The sequence below is a fragment of the Telmatherina bonti genome, assembly GCF_933228915.1.
Source record: "Telmatherina bonti genome assembly, chromosome: 6".
NCBI classification, from domain to species: Eukaryota; Metazoa; Chordata; class Actinopteri; order Atheriniformes; family Telmatherinidae; genus Telmatherina; species Telmatherina bonti.
In genome coordinates, this window is record NC_136624.1 from 15442886 (window position 1) to 15469665 (window position 26780).

Consider the following 26780-nt stretch of genomic DNA (forward strand, 5'->3'; position numbering starts at 1 on the left):
AAATTTTCATCTTTAAGTATGTGTTAACTGTCTGGCCATCAATTTAAGCAGGCTTGTGTGGAGCTGAGGAGTTTTAGGCACAAAGGGAGGATGATACAGACAAGGCCAGAATCTGGTCACGACTTGTAATTACAATCTTAAACTTCTGACATTTTTCTGTTTGCTGTCTTTCATCCTGACAGTGATGAGACTTTGGGGAAATCATTCCAGTAACATTTGTCACCCAAAAAAAGATTTTGTTGTTTTGTTGCAAAATCTTGTACTAATTAAATACTGCAAAAAAATTTCAAGAACTTAATCTAGCCTCTTTTTTTTCATTTACCCTCATTCTGAATTACCTGCTAACGACGTCTTCTTTCTCCAGTATTGTAACTCACATAATGTGTGTTGTCATAGCAACCATAGAGCATTTTAATATACATAATTAAGAACTTTAAATACAAAATTATGTAGAAAAGATCAACTCAAATAAGACCCAAAAAAATGAGAGTATAGCAGGAGTTTTCAGGCTGTACATATCCACAAGATTCATTCTTGTCAGAGACCAACTACTTTATGGTCCTTATTCAGTTTCTGCTATTTGACATATCAGTTCTATTCAAAGAGGTAAACTATTAGTGTGTAAGCCTTTTAAACAGGGATGTCCAAAGTCGGTCCTCAAGGGCCGATGTCCTGCAGGTTTTTGATGCATCCCTGTTCCATCACATCTTGCTCACAATAAATCCGACAGCCAATGAAGTTCTGTACAATGACTGATTAATTTGAGGCAAGTATGTTGGAACCAGGATACATGGAAAACCTGCTTGATTGTGGCCCTCAAGGACCAGAGCTGGACACCTCTGTTCTAAGTTTACTTCCTATATCTCAAAAGTTTAAGAAAATATTTAGTTTTCTGGCCCCTAATATCTGAAAAACTGAAAAATCCGAAGTCTGATCCACACCTTGGTTCTTATAAAACAGTCTACTGTCTTTTTTTCCCCCCTTTTTTTTGCCTCAGCTTTTAATCAAACCAGGAAGTTTCTCTTTTCTATTTTCTGTATTATTGTAGAAGTCTGTTTTGTGTTTGTTATTTAGACCACATTATGTTGCTTTATGTGTAAAATATGCTATAAGATTCATTTGCCTTGTCTTTCATGGCAATTTCTATCTGCATTTTATTAGGATCGGTGCTTAGGTCAAAATGTCTGTATTTAATTTGGAAAATATGTCCCTGTACCTGGTCATGGCCTCTGTACATTTGCATTTTCCAAACAACTTTTAAAAGCACTGATCCCTTTCACCCACTCAGCAGCAGCCTTTCCTCTCCCCATGGCCAGATTGTCAGAGTTTTTCCTCTGTTTCCATCTTTGAGCTTTTATAGATCAAGAATCTTGTATTTTTACCAGTTTGTGTCCCTGCATTGCCAAGCCTGCCTGCCTGCCCACCCGCAGGCCCTAAAGACTGTAATTCAACAACACAAGGGCTAAGATCTCTTAAAGATCTCTTTAGAACTCCTTGCTGGTGTCCCTGCACTCACATGTGGATGTCGGCTGAATTATCTAGAGGATTACTTTTTAAAAACAAACCTTCAGCACATTTCTCATAATATAACTAATCTTATAAATCTCCACAGATAAACTTTGAGAATCAAAGGATGTATGACTCTGTTGTCGCTGTGCTCTGCCTCTGCTTCGTCAAATATTTCTTCTATATTCACCAAGTTTTAATTAATCTGATCATATGTGGGTCACCACAGCTAACCTTTTACAAGTCCTCTATTCAAGCATTTAAAAGTGCTTACCCAGTCTTTTATATCCTGTGGAGAAAATTAAGTCAGACACAAAGACCTCATTTGTTAAAACTCAAGGTATGAATGTTAACAGTGGGTAACTCACCGTTGTCGACCAGTCAATGAGCTGAACCCAGTGAAGGAGCGGCTTCTGTGGACCAGACCTCCATCTGACGGAGAGTCAAATCGCAGCTTCACTGACATCCTGCTGGCCAGACAAAGAGACTTTAGGGACATTAAAGCTAACACTTGTACTCTTGTGTATTTGCTGACACAGAAAGAAGATGACACTACAATTGAACAACAGATCCATCACAACAGTTCTTGGCACAAATAAAGCTTCAAGGTGTCTGGAGAATTTCTTTTCTTGACACTTTCTAAGAAAATCTTTGTCACCTCACATCTGGCACCATTTGTATTTTGGCACTGTAGCTGTCAAAGTGAAGAATGATCTCAAGTTGTTTTTTCTGTTCACTGAGTTTTTGGTCTATTTTTCACCTTGTTGTGTATTTACACAGTCAGTCACGCCAACACTTAAATCAGCAGGACCACACCAACTCTCAATCCAAAACAGGAAACAGAGCACCATCCAGCTTCTCTGGGACACATTAACAGAGGAACATCTTGAAGCAGACCCACAAATATGTGCATGGTATGGTATGCAGATGGAGGCCAGTTATAAATTTTGCTCTGCAACTTTAAAGCACGTGATGGCAGAGCTGCAGATTTTCAGACATGGCTATAAAGCTGGCACACAGAACAAAACACCGTCGGGTAAATTGCCAGAAAATTTTGTCCATATGTCTACAGTGTAAAGACATATCTTCTCATCACTCAGTTGCATGCACTGTGTCGCTGGATGGTCAGTGTATTCTGTGCATCAGTCGACCATTTTAATTCTACTTATCTTAAAATCTGCGATCATGAGAATGTTTTGTTTGCTCACCAGTAAAATGACATGTGCATTTGTGTAAAACTGAGTAGGAATAAATAAAACTAGAAGACGAGGTGCAAAGATCTACAAAAATATATCCTATTTGAACCAGAACACTGATCAGCACTAGGCCCTGAGCTATGCGCTTCTAGTACTTGTTGCCCTTTCAGACTCAAGCTAAATATTCACATATGAAGCTAGAAGACAAACCACCTTTAGTCAACATTTAATACCAAAACATGTAACAAGGATTCAAAAAAACATTTAAGTGCAAACTGGATCATCTACTGTAGGGGCCATGTTTCTTTTATGAGTTCCCCATCCACCAGGGGGTGGTATCACTTATCGTGATGCTTGTAGCGGGGGTTACTTAAGGGTCATGATTTTAGTTGCACGGGTGTTGTTAATGGGGGAGGCAAACAGTTTTCTATTGTACGTCCAGCAGACTCATGTTTGACACTGTTATGCTTTTTTATCATAAAATGAATGAGCTATGAAAAGACAATAAATATCAACTGGATCTCACGACAGCGGGGAGAAGTGATAATTAAAGAGGAAGTACAATTAGTAAGCAAATTAACACATTGACAACCCGTAGCATGTTGTAGATGTTAAACGCTACATGTATAAAACAAATCAAGATAAAATATTTCAATTGCCGCTATATAAGTCTTGTAAGTGAAAATTTGTGCTACATCAAATGCTCTATAATAGCATTTGAACTATTTTCTGGTTCAAACTGCATAAAAGTAATGATAAAAGACAGCCTCATATAGTAACATCTAATGATGGCCAGGAGAGTTTTTTTTATCCTGAAGCAGTTGGGGTTACGATGGCCAAAGATTTGTATGAAGCTTCATTGATGCAAAGCGGTCTGATGGTCAAAAAGTATACATCAAGTAAACTTTCTTTGAGAGTATATTGTATATTTTCCATTTTAGTAAACGTATAGTCCAAAGTAGCCCTTCTGAATTTTTGCTTACTGCGTGGTGTCCCCCAATGATGGACAATTCAGCATCTGCCTTGCATCCTGCCTCTTCTCTGAGCTCTTTTCAGTCAGTAAACATCAGTCCCTTTCTCTCTGTCTTTCCCACAGTTCTCATTTTGGCTTATTTTTCTCCTTCAACTGTTGTTTGCATTTACAACAAAAAAAAATAGCAGCAGCGGTAAGCACTGCAGCCTCACAGAAAGATCACTGCTTTGATTTTTGGCTGGTGAAGAGGTTTGAACAGTGGTCTTTGCATGTTCTTCCTCTACATGTATTCTGGCTTCCTCCCAAAAGACATAGGTTAGGTTAATTGCTATGGGTAACTTACACCCATAGTCACTTGGATAAAAGCATCTGCTAAATATAAAATAGAACAAAATAGAATAGAAAAATGGACAAGGTGTTGCTAAACCACTGCTGTCATAAGACACTTTGTCATAAGGCAAAATACAGTTGTCATGTGATGCTCTAAGTCTGGGGAAAACAAAGTAGAGTGCAGTTTTCAGCCTCAAGATGCTGCAGAACAACAGCAACAACCATCAAAATGAGTCAGAAACACAAAATTTTAAGGCTGTAAAGTTACATACATGGTTTAAAGCTATGTTTCTCACCTAATACATAAGCTTATAACAGTAATTGCTGATAATATTGTCATTTTACTCTTTTTTTTTTTTTTACAGACTGCCGTAAACAGAGAGATAATTCAAAAGAACTTGTGACAGAACTTGCTGGCAGATTTAATTTTTCCCTGCAGGCATAAAGATTGAGGCATCAAAAAGAAAGTGTCCATAAAGCCTTTCTTATGACAATTGTGAAAAAATCGGGAAAGCTGAGGAACAAAGTATGCATGCTCCACTTTCACAGCAGAAGGAGAAAAAAAGTAGTGTGCACTCAGACGCAATCTGGTCACCATCTGCCTGGTGTCTTTCATGTCATTTTTGTGAGTTTGGTTAAAACCAAAACAGCAACATTAAGATTGTTTTTCTCTTCAGCTTTTTTTTTCTTTTGAATAAACTCAGACCAAGTTGTTGGGAAAGTCTTTGTTATCGTAGTTTACAGCTCTTCTATATATAGTATGTTAAATGTTTCAGTTGAAAGACCCTCATCAATTGTCCTGCAACGATGAAAATTATAATTCAACGCCAAAACCTCAAAAATACTTTGATTGTGCAACATAATTCTTTTTTTTTATTGTTCTATTGTGATATGTTGATCAGGTGAGCGTACCAGTTATTGTTGATTGTTGTCTGCACATTAAATGACTATCTATGATGCAATTTATTTGTTTATTGAAGAGAGTTTTTCTTCTCTAAAGAAAGTATTTCTGACTCTGGTGTTCTTTCTGCATCACCTGGTACAGCACACCTCCCAGGTTCACCTGTTCAATAGCTTGTTCACACAAATGTCTAATCCGCCAATCACATGACCACTGTTTAATGCATACAAGCATGTATAGATGATCAGGATGCCTTGCTAAAGTTCAAACTGACTAAAAATGTCTCAGTGTCAGAGATCAGAGGGGAATGGGCAGACTGGCTGGAGATGATACTAAGTCAACAAGGGCTAAAAAACCCAATGCTTGCAAAGATATCCAGAAAACCTTGGAAGATCACAAAAAACTCAGGCTACATTTCATGCAGACTCACTAAAATGGTACAATGGAAAAACATCCAAGGTCAAGTTTATTTAGTTTGGAGTCTTGAGTCCAGTTTGGAGTGCAGCATCTTCTGATGGCTGCATCCACCAGGATAATGCATCATTATCACAAAACTCAAATCATCAAACTGTTTTCTTAACCACTAACATTGGGTTCACTATACTCCAATGGCCTCCACAGCCACCATATCTCAACAGAGCTTCTTTGGGTGTGATGGAACGGGAGATTCTTAGGTGTGAGGCAGACAAATCTGCAGCTACTTTGTGATGCCTTCATGTCAATACGGAGCAAAATGAAAGTTTCCAACACCTTGCTGAATCTCTTACACAAACAATGAAGGGCGATCTCAATGAAATAGTGCACAGGTGTCAAACTCTGGTCTACGGGGGCCAGTATCCTGATTTTCATTGTCTCTGTGCTCTAAAACACCTGACTGAAATTAATGGACCATTGTGCAAGGTTTTATAAGGATTGATTGAAATTTGTTGTGTTGGGGCAGGGAGACACAAAAAAATGCTCAAGGACTGAAGTTTGACACCCCTGATACCAGTGGATCCAACTCGACATTACCTAGGTGGATGGTGAGAGACGGGTAAAAGTTTCTGTTACAGTACTACAGAAGCTTCTGGAGGGATCAAAACTTTATTGAATGTAAAAATTTTGCTGATCTTCTTTTCAGGTTCTATATTTTATCCAAAGATGTGAAATATGAACATCTTAAAGAACGCAGTAGCAGACAAACTAAATCAAGGTCATCCCCACGCAGCTTTGCAGCCCCTGCCATGTGCATTAAAACCAACACCATGACAGAAGTAGTGCCGGCTGCCAGTATAACTAATTGGGAGCAACCCAGTTTGGAGTCTTGACTCAGAATGGGGAACACACTCTGGCCTTGATGCCAGAACCAACAGTGTCACCAAGCAACCACACATAACAGACGAGGATGAAGAAGCCAGGTTAGATCAGTCTGGACCAAAATACGCCAAGTGAGAAAAAATATGTTATACTGTAGCAGACACACACACACACACACACACACACACACGTGTACACACAGTTCTTCTCCCTGTAGAGGAAGTCTACTGTCCAGTTTTCTTCCAAAGACAATCTTTTTTCTTCAGCTATCACTTCTGGTTGATTTAACCTCCACTCAGAGCAAACCTGAAGGTCTCATGACAACAGCATCCAACTGCTTAAAGACAAAAATGATTATGTTTTAAAGGCTGTTCAAGATGAATAATCTGCATCCAGAGACCAGCATCTCAACACTCTTCCTGTCCTTGAATCAGTCTGCTTCAGTGAGACGTGTCAACACCAGCTGTGTCCTTTCACTCCCTCCATAAATTGTTTGAACTCAAATTTCAATCAACCATCCAGTCACTCGTTGCATCGGACAATGGAGAATGTAACCTCCACACAGACAAGTGAAAGATTTGGCAGCACGCAGCAGTCTGTCAGACTTCCTCAGCATGGCAGGTAAACTGTATTCACTTCAAATGACAAGAATACTTTTTGGAGCAAGTTTAACCCAGAATTTTTGTTTTCAGCAGTTCTAGCAAACTGCCTTGTGAACACATCACAGAGACAAGTTGAGTTTTGGGCCATTCATTCATTCATTTTCTGAACCGCTTAATCCAATTCAGGGTCGCAGGGAAGCTGGAGCCTATCCCAGCTGGCTTTGGGCGACAGGCAGGGTACACCCTGGACAGCTCGCCAGTCCATTGCAGGGCCGAGTTTTGGGCCATGAACTCTTTATTCATTTTATATTTTTCTTCTGAGCAGACCTTTTTTGTAATGTTTTAAACATGGTGTTGATCAATAGTTCTCAAAGCTTTATGAAGATCTTTTAAAGATTTTTTTCAGACATTTTCTGCTTTTTCACCAATTTTAAGTCCTTCTAAATGATCATTTACAAATAAACATTTTTTTTTTGTTGACTTTATTTGTTAAGTCACTTAACTCTTATCTAAGATTAATTTAACCTCAAAAACAATCCGAACTCAAAGAATGAACCAGTGTTGTATGGACTGCCATGGTACTGCCCACACTACAGGTTTTGGTTGTCATGCTGTGTGGGGGCAGGATCAGGTGTGTTTGGCAACTGAGACGATAATCCAGCCAGGTGTGACATGAGGAGGACTGGCGAAAGGTGGAGGGAGAAGCCAGGTGTGAGGAAGACTCTCTTCATAGCCCCCTTTACCTCATCTAGGTATGAAAAATAATCTGATTACCGAACAAGTGGGGAGATGCCGGAAATGCCAGTAGATGAGATCTGGTGGACTGGTTCAGAGTCCAGGGATCACCGTCAGAGTGGAGTGGAGAAACTGGGACACCGCAAGTTGGCGTTCACCCCTTTAACGTGCATAGTGCTGAGCTCTGGGCTCATCAGTTATTGATTGATTTATTCCTTGTTCATACCGTTTAATCCAACACAGGGTTGTTGGAAAGCTGGAGTGTATCCAAGCAATTAGAAGGCGAGAGGCAGGATACATCCTGGACAGGTTGCTAGTCCATCACATGCTGACTGAGTTATGGTGAACATACATGCAGAGCAGTTTGGCGTTAGACGACACAAGATACTACAAAACAAAGAACAAGTTTTAAATGTGATCCTTAGGCTCTTTGAAAAACACCACTGATAACAGTTTGATAGATGGAAGATGCTCGATGTTCTTAGCAGCAAGACGATGAGCTTTAAGCTGAAAATGTGGCATATCTCAGCACGGTTATCAAAATGTTTCAGAAAACTGGACAATTGGAGGACGACAGAATAAGGGTGTCAGGACCAAAAAAGCAAATGAACAGGATATAAAAGTGATGTCCTGAAGATATAGGAACAAAATCAGCAAAGACCAGACACAGGACCTGAGGGATGCGTCTGAACCTTTAGTTGGTCCATTTACTGTTGGCCAGCGCCTCATCAGAAATGGTCTTTATGGATGGGGGATGCCAAGAAGCCATCTGAAGCAACGTGACACAACAAGTGGACTGAAAATTAGTGGCAACACAGTGGCAACACATTTGTGCACTCGCTGTTTTGAATATAAACAGAAAACACAACCCTTGCTTTACTGTTAAGCTCTGTGAAAATTTGTTGTAAATTCATATGATTGTTTTTGTGTTTTTCTAAAAAAAACAAACAAAAAAACATGAGATAAATATTAACACCAAAAAAACAAAAAGTCTTTTTCTCTTAAGAAGAATTTGGGGATTTCCTGCGAACAACCAAACATCTACCACATGTGGCCGTGAAGCAGAGCAGGAAGAAAGGGATAAGGCGGGGATGTGGTTGTTTGTGTGATGATTAAAGACGCAGCAAAAGTTAAACATAAAGGAGTCTGAAAAAAGATCTCAAACATGCAGAATGATGCAAAGCAGCAGAACCAGATGAACCCAGAACATTTGTATGTTTTGCTGTATGTTGTATTTCTGTTTTTTGTGAAACAGAGACCATCAGTATTTACATTGCAGATGAAAAAATAAGGAAAATAGAGTAGAAATTGAGTAAGAAATCACTTCTGACTACAACGATAGTGGAAGAAAATGTAAACTTCAAGTGACTTCTAGCCTGGCTTTATGTCTTTATCTGGCCCTGATAGGTGGCTAATCTCAAATAAATATGTTGCCATTATTACGGAGCTCCTCTGGTGACGTCAGCAGAAAAGGAATTGGCTGTTGGCCTGATGACCACACATTATTTAGTAATGTTCATGGATTATTTACGGTCAGGAATGAATTAACAGGAATTATTGTGAGGCCACATGTTAGTTATACATAGGGATATATGTCTATAGTATGCATGCTAATGCATAATTATTTAATTAAGTTCTATTTTAATATTGGAATGAATTATAAGTGTAACTGAGCTAGTTTGTATTGCTGAACAGTTTACTACAAAACAACAAACTCAAATGGAGCGCCAGGTACACCATTTAATAACAGCCCCACTGTGATACTGTCTGACTTTCAAACACGAAAAAAAGTCTGCCAACTCTGAGCTCGACACACAGGGGACCATGTTTCTCTGTTTACTTCCGGAAGTTGCACAAGCATGTGAAAGTTGCTGTCCTCCTCCAGCCAAGCAATATTCATGCATGTGAAATTTCACCCTCGTTCAGGTAGACGAGCACACAGTCGAAAAATGTTTAACTTTTGTCGCCTTTGCCTAGCTTTACAACCAATCAGTTTTCTGATTTTCTGGATTAGCCTTGAGATTAGCCTTTCTTTTATAAAGTAGAGTTAACAGCAAGTTTGCTGTCAAATCTAGCAAAATCTCTCGACTCCATGCTTTCATGTACTGCAATGAAAATGCCAAATTTCCCTCCAATATCATAACCAATCACATTTCTTGGAGACAAGCAATCCGAGAGCATGATGCGCAACACTGTCGCTGTTCCTTGTTGTGTCCCGTGTGTTGGATGCTCCCTTGTGTCGAGTGGGGGTGGGCTGGGTGTGTATATCATACACAACAAGCCCAAAACATTACATACTGACAACTGAGCTGGTGCGTAAAGGTTAAATAATGATCCCTTTGTGTGTGTGTCTGTGTTTCAAATTTTTACTGTCCTCATACACTCATAGGCTAAACTTCCACCAGAGGGCAGTGCAGAGGTCAGCGTTCGCCTCAGTGTCCTGACGTCCATTTTTCAGACAACAGTGAATGTGGTGATGATGGAAGAGATCATTTGTGTTTTCAGAAAGGGACATGAAAAGATGGAGTACAGCGACAGCAATGGCCTCTGTGGACATCAGATATGGTGCAGCTTCTTCTTCTTTGTACCTTTTGCTGGTCACATGTCAGCCACACTGCTCAACACTGCCCCTGCAGTTAGAGGTGAAAATTACTCAATTTGCAATGTTGGACTTTGCATCTCCAAGAACTTAGGAAACCCAGCAAATTATGCACATTGGATGGACATTTGAAACGAAAACACTATGCAGACAATGAGCAAGCTTTTAATGGATTTTTAATCAATACAATTATTTCATTTCCAAGCACTTGTAAGGTTAAGCCATAAATTTATTATTTTTTTCTCTTTACATCACCAGGTAGTTTTTAAACACTAAATCTTTTCTTTTTTCCCCAAATTATTTTAGTTGCAGCTGTTTTATTTGACCACCATCTGACTTGAGCTCTGATTATTTGGCTGCTGTCGGACTGGTTGAGGTGTGAAGACCACAGGGTGCAGATGACCAGAAAAAATACTGTAGCCTCTTGATTCCCTGTGGCTCAAAATGAGTGAATGTGTACCATAAATGTAGCCAAGAAGAGAAACAAAACAAAAAAGTCATTAGGAAATTAATGCTCTAATCACAGGCTTTGCTGATGACGAGAGCAGAGAGTAAATCTGTGGAATGTGAAATGAGGGAGGAACATTCCTCAAGTGATGAAAAAAAAATTCAAGGGGGACCGAAAGGGAAGAGGCTTCAGTGTGTGTTTGTGTGAAGTGCCTCAGGGGGTTGTCTAGAAGAAAACTGGGGTAAGATCTGGCCTTAAAAAATAGTCTTGACCTGCAAGTGATTTAAAAGCCCTCATGTAGCGAAAAGGTGGGAGGTTGGTGTGTGTCTATGTGTGAGAGAGAGAGCATGTAAACGTAGCATGTGTACATGCTTGTGTGCAAATGTGTAAACAATGCTGTGTGTGTGTGTGTGTGTGTGTGTGTGTGTGTGTGCTTGCAATTACACATTATGTTCATGTCCCTAGTGAGGGTCTGATGCATGCTAACAGCTCTGTGGCCACACCGCTCACATGAGGAATCAATTTTCTTTTACTTTTTCTCGCTCCCTTCTCTCTCCCTCTCCATCCCATGCTGCGCATGATGGTGTTTCTTAAATGCAATTTAATTTCATGGTGGGCTTGTTGGCATCATCACTTTAATTCAGTTTGGTCTAATTTGGTCTTCAGTTATTCATTCACCTCATGCTAACTCTACATGTCATGCACAGAACCCAGAAGCTTGAAGCTTTGCCACATGAACAGGTTCTGTTATAAAAGATGCTAAAAAGAAAAAGAATTGGGAAAACTCTTACATGTTAATTTGCATGACATGTCCCTGCAGCCCCACTGCTCAGTGACATTTCTGAGTGGCTGAAACAACTGTGGAAGGACTTACATGCAGACAGCACAATGTGTGCAGCAACACTTGGCTTAGCCTTTGAGTTTGGTCAACAGACCTTTTAATCCTGTTTTTATATTCTGAAATTACAAGATATTTTAAGGTATCTATAACTTTATAAACAACTCTACATAACATGATCTGCCCACTATTTCGGAAGAAACACTCTAAGTGAAAGCACAGGAAACTATGCAAACTGAATTTCCTACAATGCAATAAAGCACAATACCCCACATTTAAACAGTTGCCTGGCTGTAAAATTAATACAATCTTGCATTTCAGCCACCCATCCATCATATTAGTTTTAGGGCACATTCACTTTGCCTTTTTGACTTGAATCCTGGGCCGTTTCCAAGTCTGCTTCGTTTGGAGTGCTGTGAATGCAGGTCTCAGCCCGTTTTAAGCAGATCAAATACAGGAAGGGGATTAAAAAAAAAGTCACCTCCTGCTTAACATTGCATTGTGGGTAAATACATAGCGATTGTGTTAAGGGTCCTCTGCTTCACCTGTTGTTCATACTGCTTCCAATTGTTGCAGTGTATTTCAGCATTATACTCAAAACAGCGATAGTTTTCGCCTCCATGTTTAGCTCACATCAGAGTTTTCTTGTACACACGGGTCTTCTCTGGTTGTGGGGGCGGTTCAAATGGTGGCCTTTCTGTGTGGAGTTTGCATGTTATTCCCGTCCAAAGAAATGCATGTTAGGTTAATTGGTTACTCTAAACTTTCCCTAGGAGTGAGTGTGAGTGTGAATTGTAGTTTGTGTCTCTGTGTTGGCCCTGTGATGGACTGGCAACCTATCCAGAGTGTACCCCACCTCTCGCCCGAACATTGTTGGCATAGGCTCCGGCTCCCCTGCGACCCTTAAGCGGACTAAGCGGCTCAGAAAATGAATGAAGAGTGAACAGGGAATGGGGATATGTTATTGTCAAGGTTTTGCTCGGTTGACCAAAGAGCAGTGTGAATACAATCTCAGTCTGAATAGATACATCCCCCTACAACTGAACTGAGTTCCCAGTCAGACCGAATCTGGTGGGCCTTAAGTCTGTAATGATCCTCATGGACTCAAGTTAGCTTTACTTATTTACCACCATGTCACACCTCTTTTGTTGTTAACTAGATTTAAACTCGCGTGGCGCCTGTGTAAGGTAGGTTACACTGTAAACTGTGTATGTAGGTCTGTGGGGGCTTGAAGCACACCACTTCCTGATCAGCCCTGCTGAATAGCATGGTTACACATCTTGCTTCATGATTTGTCAGTTTGTGATTGTTTCCAGACTTCTGGATCTTCTTGCTGGCTTCGTCCCATAACCAGAAGAGAAACTGCAACACAACGCCATAATCTGAGTGCAGGAGAGTCCTTTTCACCAGCAAGCACCGACCCTTCTGTACATAGACCCCGAGCGAGTATAAAGCCAGCTTTAGTCGTCACACACATTTTGGCACAGAAGTGTTTACTTAATCAGTCAATATTTTTGAACATTTCTGTTTCCTGAAGTGAAGAAGGCAATGATCAAATAAAAGCGAATACACAAGAATGAAAACTATCATGACACATCAACATGAGACTAAACAGATCCACTCAGACAAACACAAGAAGAGATGCAGTCAGACATGAGACTAATTTAGGCTCAGTTCAAATGTAGTCAGATGCCACTACTCACCAACCATGCATGCATTATGTTAGCATATCTGTAAAGCAATACATTGACTGCAGGGCAGAGTTCACTTCTAAGGTGTGATGTCAGTTTCAGACAATAGTGAACATGCCGACGGTGGAAATGACAAGTATACCATGACTTATTCCCAGAAAGAGAAGTAAAACTAGGCAGCACAGTAGATGGTGGAACATCGTTGCTTGTTTTTTGTTTCTTTCACCTGTTGCACGTGTACTATACTGCCCAACACAACCCCACAGTTTCCTCTGGTACCGCTCCATTTGTTTCTTCTGGTGTGCGTATTCATGTTCTCTTAAAATTCACAGAACTTCACAAGTAGATGAGGTCAAACATTTACAAAAGAATATCTGTACGGCAATAAGAGCATAAATGAGGCTTTAACATCTCCTCTCATGTTGGCTTTTCTCCTCCCTCCTTCATTTTCCTATTAGATTTAAAAAAATCTTCCTTTTGTGTTCACTCTCCTTTATCTAATGATTTCTTCTCTTCTCATTTCAAACCCTCTTTGGCTTTTAGATAATCTGTGATCATTAGAAGAAAGCCTTAAATTACTTTGATTGGCCTTCCAGGACTTTTCTCAGTTTCTAATAAAACCCATGACTCATTCTCTTCAATGCAAATTTGTCTCTAAATCTTATGAGATTCTTCGGCAAGACAGAAGAATGACAGCGCAGATGTATGGTGAAGCATTTATTTATCTTCCATCTAAATGAAAACATTTATAACTAAAAGTCGTGGTTCTGGTTTTACATCATCTCTGGCACTCATGACCTCTGGCCCTGTGCTTGCTGAAGCTCGATTGGCTGGCTTGTTGTAGGGTTTCAGAGGTCACACATGACTCATGTCCTCTGGGGTGAAGAACTATGCAGTTCTGATCAAAACACGCACACACACACACAAACGCACACTACTTCCTCACAGCCGCTTCTCACAGTTTTGGCTCCTCGATACTCCACATACAGCAAACCAGGTCAATTCAGATATTTTTAGAAACGACGTCAAAGAAAATTTAGCTTTCAAACTTCATTTATATGTGTGCTGAGTGATTACAGAGTGCACATGAAGCCACGCAGCTGGATACAAAAGCACTTTTTCAGAAAGTGGGACTTCGTATGAGAGCGACAGCAGATACAGAAACAGATAAACACATCTGTCAGTTCGGTTCTGCTTCTACAGGCTGATTTTTACCAGTGGAGACCAGTGGGGATGGAAAAGTAAGCTGTTCTTTTCAAACATGGCTCTTGCAGGGAAGAAGAAATGTTAACCTTCTAGGACTGGAGTAAAAAAAGGAAAACTACTAGCGATAAGAAAAGCAAGCGAGTGTGGAGAGAAATTCTTCATCTAGATTCAAAGCTTTATCTCCTCAGATTCATCTTGATCTTCTGACCCACAACATAACCTTCTCTACTTTTTCCAAGAGGTCATGGAAAAGTGAGAAATATTTACATCAGCTTGTGTTAATCATATTTGACAGAGTCCCTTCTGAATGGTTGTTTCTCTGAGAGAAAGTGAACATCTAAAATCATCCCTGCAGTTTAATCTGCTGTGATTAAAGCTCTTCACCTCATGCTGAGGTTTTGTTATCATTTTTATTTCACCAGTTTTAAGTGGAAGAATTAGCAGTGAGCTTGAGTTCTGTTCAACTCCAGTTTTACAATGACCTACAGGTTGAGGACACAAGCAAAAAGAGTATCTCTGGAAGACAAAAGTCTATTTGAACTAGAAAACCTTCCTCAAAATTCCCTAAAACTAAAATTGATTCAATGAGTTGTAAATGACAAGTATACCTCTGGGGGCAAGTTGAGACTGATGAGGACAGAAATCAGATCCAAAGTGCTGATGGTGAAGAATGTTTTGGCAGAGTTTACTCAGATGGATACAAAAAGTGACCATATTGGTGGTGTCCCACTGTATTTCATCTTTCAGAGCACACATACATCACACATATAGAGGTTGGGACTTCGCTGTGGGAAATATGTATTTGATTGAAGCCTGGGAACTACAGTACACATCAATCATCCCTTCTGTCCCACATTCCCATGCGGCTTCAATGACTTTAAAAAGGTCAAATTACAGATTTTTAAATCATGAATCTTGCCATATATATATCTGGCCAGAGTATCATGGGGAGGGAGTGGCTCAGGTGGAAAAGCTAGTTGTCCTGTGAAAAGAGCTTCCATTGATAGTCGGAAGCCAATGGTTTGCTGCAGCGGTCCCTTCAGGGTCAAAAGCATGCAAAATATGTAGTTTTGTTGACTCATTTCATTTTCACATATGTTGTTTTGCTTATTTCAAACACCATGTATACTGGTCTAATAAGATTACAAAGTTACTGGCTGACTGTCATTTCTTACTTATGTGCAGTAATGTTCTCTAATGTTTAAATAAACTTATGAAAATAATTCAAGAATGACAGACTAAATAATCATTAAGCCTATAAATGAGGAAGGCATACTACGACAATAGAAAGCAACGAAAAAAGAGACTTGGGCAAAAGTAAACCTGGAGGTGGTCTTGTATGTCTATCTCTGGAGCTGCACAGCATCAGCCACCACCTAAGAACAAAATGACTGAGCAGATATTTCCCTACTTGGCTCTTCTACAGATGAAGATGTTGGGTTGACTACAGGCCACATGTTGACTATAAAGTTCAGTTTGGCACATTTAGTTAAATTGAACAATGGATTAATTAATTTTGTGTACAATGTGAAAGCTGTATTGTTAGTTGCCTAGCAACCTTTTGACATGCAGTTTCTGGTTGAACTGGTTTGAACGCCGGCTGGTTTGCAGGAAAACACTGAGGTTCTGACTCTCCAGATCAAAGCCAGTGAGACCGTGAACCTGAACCAGAAGTACTGGTATTTCTGTGTTTGATCCTGGTCAGTCATCAAGTCTTTTTTTTCTTCTTTCTTCTGCTTTTTTCTTTGGTTAGTGGTTGTTTTGGGAAATATTGCCCTCCAGACCAGAAGTTGCTTTAACTGTATGCCGTCGTTCACGTGGTTCAGTCCACTCGAGTAAAGTGCAGCGTGAAAGCAAAGCAAGCCTAATGAAGATGCATTTCTCTTCATTTTCTGCCCAATCAAACCGAGTCCTTCAGACTGTACTAATTTGATTAACTAGCTTAATAACGAGGGAAGAAAAACGCTGAGCTGGAAAAGTGTGACGGCACGGCAGCGACGTCTGTCTCTGTTAAACAGAATTTAAATAAACAGTGAGAAAGTCGCAGAAGCAGCTTTTGCCATCGTTAACTGCATTCTTTATAAGTGACAGCAACTGCAACATATGGACTTAGTGTCACTGTTCCCTCTGACAGCTCAAAGCTTCATGAAGGAAAAAAGGATGACATCTTGTTTTCATTACTATCAATCAGGGCTGGAGCCAACAGATACACATGATGTCTCCAGAGCCATTTGACCTGGGAATGAGCCATCTGAAGGTATTCATAATGTTAAGACAAGAGCAATATGTTAGTAGGTGTCCAGCGGGAAGGAGGCTTGGTGCAAAGCTTAGTACTGCATTCATTTTCAAAAACTTCATTAGGATGGCACAAAACTATGAGAAAGCCCTGGGAAATAATTGTAATGGGTAAAGGACGGAGATAATGTGGCAGTGGTTGTCATTTCTTTATATCTGCTCTGCTGCTTTTTCCATCTTACATTTCTGCCTCCCTTGAACCATCCAGTCTGCAGTCGTTGTCTGTGTTTTCACTTTCTTTTCCCATGAGTTGTGTACGCCGACTTATTTTCACATATAACCCTTTGTGCAGACCTCTCTCGTTGCTTGCGGTTCAATCACATCCCCATCTCCCTGCTGTGTGGTGTGTTGTGTGGCAATATCAAGGACTGTGTGTGTTTAGGCCGAGCCAGAGAAAAGATTAAAGGCTCTTTAGTAACTGAATCCATTAAATCTATTTACATAAACTCTTTCTCACTGGGTACATCTCTATGTCCCTGAGAAGATACAAATATCGCACGCATCACACACTTGACTGTGCTTTCCCATGTTATCAAAAGATACAAACATCTTTCCAACACTTGTGCACACGCTTCATGCTGCACAAACATCTTTTTCTTCGGAAGATGATGAACATCTTCCTGCAGCTCTAATTCACACTGACCCCTCACAGCTGCGTGCAAGTCATTAAAAATAATCTTTATCTGATTATGTTCATCGATAAACAGCTCACAGTGGAAAAATGTGAGCAATGTGGATGATAGCTTTGGCATCCAGATGTGGATTAAAACTGGCCTGTTTGTGTTGATCAAGAGACTTTCAGTATCCGGACTAACTGGTTCAGAATAAGTGAAAGCTTTCTGCTCTTACCTTGTTGTTCAGCTCCGTCTGATTGAAGCACCAATGCTGTGATGATGTCAGGGCTCAGATGGCGACTGTCACTTCATCGTTACACAACACTGAAACAACAAGTTCAGATAAAGTTTATTTTCTGCAGAAAAACAAATCTCACGACAAACTCTGCAAACATCACATCCCTATGTTAAAACATCTTTTCTGGTCATTCAGAGCATGCAATCCTTTTCTTTTAATGGTTGTGACGTAAAATCAGGGTTTGCAGTACGAAGGGGCTTTTGGTGGTGCCTTATTGGTGGTCATTTAACACGACTTTCAGGGTCATTCATTCATTTTCTGAATCGTTTAATCCAATTCAGGGTCGCGGGGAAGCTGGAGCCTATCCCAGCTGGCGACAGGCAGGGTACACCCTGGACAGCTCGCCAGTCCATCGCAGGGCCACACAGAGACAAACAACCATTCACGCTCACTCCTATGGGCAATTTAGAGTAACCTGCTAACCTAACATGCATGTCTTTGGATGGTGGGAGGAAGCCGGAGTACCCGGAGAGAACCAGGGCATACACAGGGAGAACATGCAAACTCTACACAGAAAGGCCACTAACCAAACCCCTCCACAGCCAAGGATCGAACCAGGGTCCTTCATGATCAAAATTCTAACTGAATAAGGACCAGAACGTTATCCTATAAGCTACAAAAAGCAAGCAAACTGAGTGGTCACTGCTTGTGAATGGTGCTGATAAACGTCTTGTACTGGGCCAGTTTCAGTGAAACAATAATTGATTGTCTGCACTTTAATTCAGAATTGCGATTCTTTCTCACTAAAATTGTAAAATACATTCATTTGTTTGCTATTCCAACCGCTTAGTCGATTAAGGGTCGGGAAGGGAAGGGAAAGTAAGGGAAGCCAGAGCCTATCCCAGCAGGCTTTGGATGGAAGGCAGGGTACATCCTGGACAGCTTGTCAGTCCATTGCAGGGCTTGTAAAATACAATGATAATAAATAGGAATTAGAGCAGTCCTGTTCATTAGCTTACACTAAGTCAATGGCCAGCAGCCTGGACTATTAAACTTGTTTTATTAGTTTTCCACTGCAACAAACTTGCTGATGATTCTTTCAACAACACACCACAAGTGAGCAGAATGGGTGGTTTCTTAAATCAAGAATTAGAGTACGATGCTGGTGAGCACAGAATGAATCAATGCTAAATCATCTCAAATACTATGGAAACATGTTTGGGAAATTTGTTTTAATAAACAATTTATTTCAAATTAATGCTATTCTTTTAGTTTAGGTAGCAATAGGAACCTTATTGAAGATAAAAAACAAATTTAAGCTGAAATCTGACAATTTTTAGGGGAGCTCGACCTTCAGATCTCAAGAGAATCTTTTTTCCAAGCTTCCTTCTAGCTCCCCTGAAATTCAACCTGTGTGCAGAGGTCAAATAAATCCAGTTTCACCAGAAAACAAGCAGGTATTTTTATTCATAACCCCAAAAGCTCGGCAATGTCTAATGCTTATAAACTGTGACATGGCAGAAGTCCTTAAATGTCATGATTAGAGAAACAACAAGCAAAGTTATATAAAGAACATCCGGTTCATTCATTCATTCATCATCCTAACCGCTTAATCCTATGAAGGGTCGCGGGGAAGCTGGAGCCTATCCCGGCAGTCTTTGGGTACACCCTGGACAGCTCGCCAGTCCATCACAGGGCAAGAACTTTAGGTTACCTAACAGAATCCCTGTTTCTTTGTTAATTGAGGTGTTTCATTGTTGGAACCACTTGGACTGTTGGAGCCGTGCTCAAAGCGCTACCGTCCCATACTTCTATGTCCAACCAATCACTTCCTACTCATTCTGGACACATTTCTTTCTGTTTCCATACAAAAAAAGATGTGTAGGTAAAAAAACTCACTATTATTAAAGAACCAGGGATTAAGTTAAGTAACCTAATGTTCTTTTTATGACTTTGCTGTTTGCTTCACAATGGGACACATTGCCCATTCCTGGATTGCATAAGCAAGCGGTATAAGACAGTGAAAGACAATTGGACATCACTCCCCATCTCCCAACACATCATTGGTACAGTTATATGATGTTTTTTAATTTGGAATTAATAATTCAGAATTAAATAATGCGGAATTAACATATTCTGCTACGAGTTTACATGAAAACAATAATTCCGAATGAAGGTTTACATGAAACACGTCCTCACTTAATTCCTCTTTAGAGCGGCGGGTTGGAGAGGGTTTTGATTGGACAGAGGGTGCACATGACGTATACCGGAAATAAACAAAGTTGGCTCCCTGCTTCTCGTCTTTTCAGTCGTAACTTCATAATAAGTACCAGTTTCGCCACTATTTTTATAATAAATTCGGAGTACCAGCTCAACATGAGCAGACTACTTCATTTTTTGCAGCAACTGAGAAGGAGAAGAAAGATAGACCACCGAACACGGGAGGCAAACTTGCAGCGGCACAGATGTTCTAAACTAACAAACAAGGCTTTTGATGTGACCATGCTCCCGGTAGAATGAGTTCTCACCCCTGTAAAAATGGCTGAGTGCCTCTACACCTGGAAGACAGACCTGCAGCTTCAACATGGCTGACGCAAACCTTGACTGTGAACAACGTTTCCCCCTTTCCATCAAACCCGGTGAGAAACAATGAATCTGCAACAGAGCACTGAATTAGTACACACCACACTCCTTAAATAACCTCCATTTAACGCTGTAAAGAGAGCGTGAAGAGAAGGTTCTTGCATTTTAAATACTGTCAATCACAATTATGTCTGGGGGGGGGGGGGGGGGGGGGGGGGGGTGGTCAGTGGCATTCAACTTCCTCCTTTCAGCAGCTAGGCCCACAGCTGCCTGTGTGGGGGGGATAAATCTCCCCTACAAACAGAGACAACCCTGCGGATGGGAAGAAACCATGTTCTACAGCCAGCATTTGAATAATCTCCCCTACCCGAGGTTGGATTATTCACCAAGTGGCCACCATGATCAGATCCAGTTCCCCTCACCCTGGTTAAAATGGGAGAGGTCAGGTTTAGAGAAGGGAAAGCATAGTGGGACGTTTGGCTATGGGTGGGCTAACATCCATCCCTAGTGGTGCAGCTGCCTTGGATAGGGAGAGAAAACAGCAGGCAAGGAGTATTTTATATTTATGAGGTGAAGAGGTCTGCGGCCGTGCCTCTGCCAGATCTGTTCCACCACACCACACCGCACTGAACAATAAATTGCAACCCGTTCAGGACTCCCCGTACACCAGTTGCCCAAACAGACAGAAGTCTGGCGCCGCACCTCACTATTTTCTTCCTGGTCAACCTTTGCAGGTGCAGAGTACGGGTCCACTCTGACTGTATAGTCTTCCACTGTGGTCTGTCCTTACCAGACCAGAACATGGGGACCCTTCAGATTAGACAGAAGAAATTTCAGGAATACTACTTGCAGCTCCAACACATTTATGTAAAGCAGAGCCATCCTCTGTGACCAAATGCCCTTCACCACTCTGCCCATCTTGGTCGCACCCCATCTTTTAAGGAAGCACCTGTAATCATGGTATTGCTGGATTACACCGCTCCAAGCAGCTCTCCAGCAGGGAGAGCTGCTTTTATAACATATTCAGTTGAGATAAATTGTTTTTGTGGTTAGCTGACATTTTAGGTAATAAACAAAAATCAGGAACATTAACCATGTAACGGACTCACAAAGCAACCTCTGTATTTTTTCTTTAGAGTTGTTAAATCTGACTTTCCCAGTGTCCGTGAATGAAGCAAAAATGACAAAACCAATTCCAAAATATAATACTTTGTCTGAATTCAAAAGTTGGGTTTTCAAATAAAAGGAAAAAAAAGTTAGTTAATTTATGCTATTTTGAGTAATGTGGAATACTTTCCATGAAGACTGGAATGACCTCACAGCAGAGCGCTGTGAAAAGCCACGTGCAGCGTAGAGCCTGACATCATTACTGAGGATATGATATTGACAGTGCTGTGCAAATATCATGATCCAACCCTCATCTCTTTTTATTTTTTCTCCCAAGCAGTCAGACCTGTGTATAATCTTTCAAAGTGGTCTTGAGCAGTAGTTCTCCAGGCTCTGTGAGGGTCTTTCAGAGTTTTTTCTTTACCATTTTCTGCTTTGCGCTCTTTTTCTCTCCATACTTGCACTTAAGCAACCTCACTATTTTCCAATGGATGTATTTTTTTGTTTAAGCCACTTTAACTGACTTATAACTTATTCAAGCATGAAAAGGGATGAATATGAGCAAACCAACTCTAAGGAACTGACACACAGTGTAATTCATTGGTCAGATTTGCTTTTGTAGGTGCTTGTCAGTGTCACCTTCACCCTGAATCCCACTCACATCTGCTCTGCTGTCTCTTTTTCCAAATGGAAACTGATGTAAATTCAGTACTTGGCTCTTTGTGTCACTACACAAGCTTTTGTGGCTGACTCAGTCCAAGCACATGTATTTGTGATCTGTGGTATTTTTTCTGTCTGACTTACAAAGTCTCTTTGGTCCTCACAGCAGAGTGGAAATTTGTCATTTTTCCTTTCTCTCATTGGACTCCCCCAGCTGCACGTTTGCAGAAATAACTGACAAATAAAGAGACGCAACCATCTTGGTTCAGATTCTTTTTGTTTTTCCTCTGTGATGTGAGGAACTGTGGGGACTGGAAGGAGAGGAGCAAAAAAAAAAAAAAACCTCTGGGTTTGTAATCACAGAAATTCTCCATGGTCTTCCCCCTTCATTAGCCCTGCTGTCAACACTGTTTAACCTGAGAATAAAACATGCTACAAAGAAAAATTTAATAAGAACAGTATTATTTTAACAGTAAAAGATCCACTTTTTTCTGTGTTTTGATCTATGGTAGGCTGAAAAGATGTTCACATGACTGCAAAACAGCAAAATCTATGCGAGGAAGATCATAAACAATCATGAAAGTCTTTAAATACACAAAACAGGAATCATGGAGATCGCTGAACCTCACCAGGTCTTCAAGACTTCCACAAGTTTAACCCAGATTGTTTTTACTAATGTAAAATAAAACCAAAAATCTCCCTGAGCCTAATAGCCTAATACTGTACAGGGCATATTATGGAAAAGAAAATTAAGAAACTACACACAATTCTAGACCTTCTGTTAGCTTGTCAACATCACAAATCTGGTAGAAATATCCCACTTCTTCATTTCTTCTTTATCTTCATCTAAGAGATCTTAAAAACACTAGTTTTAGCAGGTCACATGATGCCAACTTCACAAGAAGATGTGGATCTAAAACTATCTCTGGTTTATTTGATGTTGTTTCATCATGATGAAAAAGAGATATTATCACTTTTACTTTATTTAGATTTCATCGTTTTGATGCAATATTGTATTTAAGTCAGTTAAAGTAGAACTAGTCATTCGATCACATAGGCAATGTTTTGCTGAAAAAGACCAATACTAAACATGAACATGGCAGCAATTGTTTATGTGGTATATGAAGACAAAATCAAAGTATTCAAAACTGACAAATATAAGCTCTAACCACTAAGCGTTAAGACAAACTGTGGGAGTTAAAATTAGTTTAAGCAATCAACGATCTGATGTTGATTTGCATAATATCCCAGCAAGATGTCTGAAGTCAGATGTCAGTTTTGTCATTATAGAATAGAATAGAAGTGCAACCCAGCATTTATGCATCTAAAGGAATAACAACAGGGGTTTTACTAATGCATCACTTTGTGTCGTATTTTAATGAGCTGGAGCAGTTAAATGAGACATGTAGCAAGTTTTTAACCCAAAACAGGGATCAATGCCTGCTGTCTGGAGCTGAATCACAGGGAACTGTAAGCATTGGAGCCTAAAGGTAGTTTGTCAAGAATTTTTTATGACTTATATAATTAAAATGAAGCAGATGATGGTGAATGAATGGATGAATGAAAGATGGCGTTGAATTTAGTTTAGTTATTTAGTTAGAAGCCTGTCAGCTTGCCTCCTGAAGCCTGTCATTGACTCATCTGCTTACATCTCTGGTGGGAACGATCAACAACTGATGAAAACAGTCGGGATGTGTAATTCAGAGAATAGGATAATTGGCATTTAGTGCTAGATCTAAACCACACAACTGTCCACTATAACACTCACTCTAACGACTGTACCACACTCGCAACCCTCCGGAGAGGCTCATATGACAGCTGAGGGTCTGTAAGTTTTATTTGCCCATGTGCTGCAGGCATCAGGTTGTTCATGCAAGATGTTAACAGATTCAACAGAAGCTTGAGGAGAGGATGCTTAAAGCAGATGTTTGGTATGGAAGTCCTGCAGTTCACCTGGATTTGTCTCCTATGTTTGTCCGAACTGTAAACCACTTCAGCTTTCAGAACTGGATTAAAGGTGCAATCTATGGTAATTTAATTTATCAAATTTTTTTTTTAACTTGGATCTCCTATATTTAGAAGCCATCGTTGGCCATTTAAAGTAAATTAAGGAATTTTTCAACTCCTCATCTGCAAGTTTAGTTCACAGCTTCAGCCTATTCAGCTGTACCACATTTAACTGTTATGCATCACTACAAACACTCAAGACAAAATATCAGGTTTTATCTGATCATAATCAAATGTGATTACAGAAAATGACTATTGTACATTCAGCAGAATTGGGGCTGTTGAACACTGTCTTCAGATTGCTATTATCTAAGGATGCATTGTGGGACAAAGTCCTTTATTTTTTACTTGCACTGATTAAAAACTAAAATAATTTAGTTTACAAATAAAATGGGAATGGAAAGGAAGGACAGACAGACAGAAAGATCTATCTATGTGCTACATTGTATACCTGGACAGAGATTGCATCTTGGTCATTTTTTTTGGGTGGTTTGCCTAAAATCAGCCAAATCAAGTGGAGATGGGAAGATATAAAGGAAGGAAAAGGAGTAAAAAACATGCGCTCAGAAGATAAGAAAGTACTGTGCAAAATTTGATTCTTCACCTCTTTGTTCTGTCAATTTATTATTTTTGATTAATTTTAACAAATGCATCCAGAATTAGTTCATTTTGCAGAGTCAACAAGAAAGAACACATGAAGCTTAAAACTAGCGACACAAGACAATGACAGCCTGGTTAGCGAGTGTCTGAACTTATGTGAACTGTGGATAGGGTATGCAGTGTTTATGTCATTGTAATATTGGGGTACAACTTGAATAAATTATCTGAATAAATCTCACTTCCTTCTGCTTGTCATGTATTTCTGCATTTACCACATCCACAGATATAAATGTATTTATTTAGCTTTTATTTGGACAAGCAAGTCCAAACCTTCTCTAAGTGTTAGTGACAATAACAAGAAAAAAAACGTTATAAAGAGCTGCTGATCTTTATCCAGTCAAAATTTCTTAATAAATTTGCGAACAGCCTGTTTATTAGTTGCTTCCTTTAAAACTTTTTGTCTTTACTCTCTGAAATGAAACATAAACTCTAGCTGTCTTACAGTATCATTTCTAAATATCCAACAGATGCTGAAGCACGTTTGTGGGTCCACCAGGAGCTCAGCATGTCATGTCACAACAAATAATATAAAAATAAACATTTTAACCTTTGTGAAAAATATGATTGCTCTCACGGGACTGCAGTTATTTAACAAACAGATGCAGCAGCGAGAGTCTGATCGTTGTAGCAGACGATAAAGGATGCAGGGGATTAGAGCACCAAGGGGTCTTTAAGTTGTAAATGCAGTTTAGGGTTCTCATAACCTAAAAGTACTGTCTGAAAGTGAACTGTAGGCGGTTATTTAAGTGAATGAAGTTAGTCCAAGATACTTTATTAAGTTCTTTTCCTGCACATTTTCTAACAGCGGCACAGAAGTGTGACAGCGGTACAGAAGCCACAATGCTCCAATGAGACAAAAAGCCACAACAGAAGACAAACCGCACAACATGGCCAACAGCAAGTCATGCCACAGAAGGTGAGCGGTGGCTGAAGTTACTACCTTCAACAGGCAATAACTCCCTATTCACACATCACAGAACATAGATAATAACACACACTAAACATCATTCACCATTAGTGTTTCACTCACTTCTCAAGCGTTTTCCTAAAGAAGCTCTCATTTGTCACTGGGACTGAAAATTACCCACCTCACACAGAGATGTGTGTTCTTTAGATCTATCAAAACGTAATAGTGGGGGTGGGTCCCAGTCTCTGTATTGTCCACCTCACTCATGATCCCAACACTGTCTAAATAAAAACGTAACACAGAAAATACATCATTTTTAGGGTAACAATCACAAAAGGTTAAATTCCTGCTGAATATAAGTTTCCCATGATCCTTTGCTGTGTTTGTATGTTTGTAAATGTGAATCTGTGAATGTGGAAATGTGTGTGTGTGTGTCATTATAGCGATGACTAACTTAATTCTTGAAGTGAAAACGAATCTCAGATTATTCCTGAACACAGGATTCCTGATATGCTTCAGTTGGAGAAGCATTCTTGTCTCCAAGATGCCCATTTTACGGTGGCCCTGAAGTGCAAACCACAACAACAAAATAAAAAACACAAATACAAAACAAAAAAACGCAACAACAAATTAAGAAACAGCAACAAATTAAAAATGACAACAACAATTACAAAAAACACGATGACAAATTAAAAAACACAACAAATTTAATGAACACTACAAAAAATTCCAAAAACCACAACAAATAAAAAAAAAAACACAAAAAAAAAAGATAAAACACAATGAAAAATAAAAAAGGACAACGAACTTAGATAAAGCACAACTACATTAACATACCGGAAGAGGTAGGTATCAGCGAGTAACAAGAGAAATCGCTGATTGGACGATGGTGTCAGACGGCTTTTGAACCGGAAGTTGTTGTGTAGTTTTCAAAACATAGACGTAACCTGTAGCTCTTTATATACGGTCTATGCTCGTAGCCCAAACATCGCTGCTGCTATCCAAGAATATTTTGATTATGGGGGTTAGTTCTTAATTTAAAATGGTTTATTAATAAACTTTGATATGACTTTACCAATAAATAATTAGTAGGACCTGAAACTGAACGGTGTCTTGTGTCTGATGCATTCACAGCATACCTTGGATGTTAATATGTCCTTACGTGAATTCTTTTGCCACCCCGAAGGTAAACCAGCATATGAGATGGAGGAGTCACATTCAGACTGGGCTCCAACACTGCTTCTGGGTCACTCTGAGGTGACAGCCACAGTCTCAGACCGCCAGACCCGCAGACAGCGCAGATGTGGAGAATCCATAAGAGGCAATAATAAACAAATGTGCATGAATGGAAATGTGAGAGGTGGATTCCAAGCGGATGCAGGAGCTGT

At 39.9% G+C, this 26780-nt stretch overlaps 1 protein-coding gene across 3 annotated transcripts in view; it reads right to left on the reverse strand.

The window, feature by feature from the left end:
* ripor3 (RIPOR family member 3) overlaps positions 1-26780 on the reverse strand; it is a 70580-nt gene that overhangs the window by 24332 nt on the left and 19468 nt on the right. For all 3 annotated transcript variants that reach the window (XR_013771339.1, XM_079241614.1, XM_079241613.1), the window contains exons 2-3: positions 17466-17554; positions 1875-1973 (exon numbers count right to left, since the gene is read on the reverse strand). Coding sequence is in view for 2 of the 3 variants with exons in the window: in XM_079241614.1 (XP_079097740.1) it covers positions 1875-1972 (98 nt within the window). In the remaining variant the exon portion in view is untranslated. The remainder of the gene's footprint in view (positions 1-1874; positions 1974-17465; positions 17555-26780) is intronic.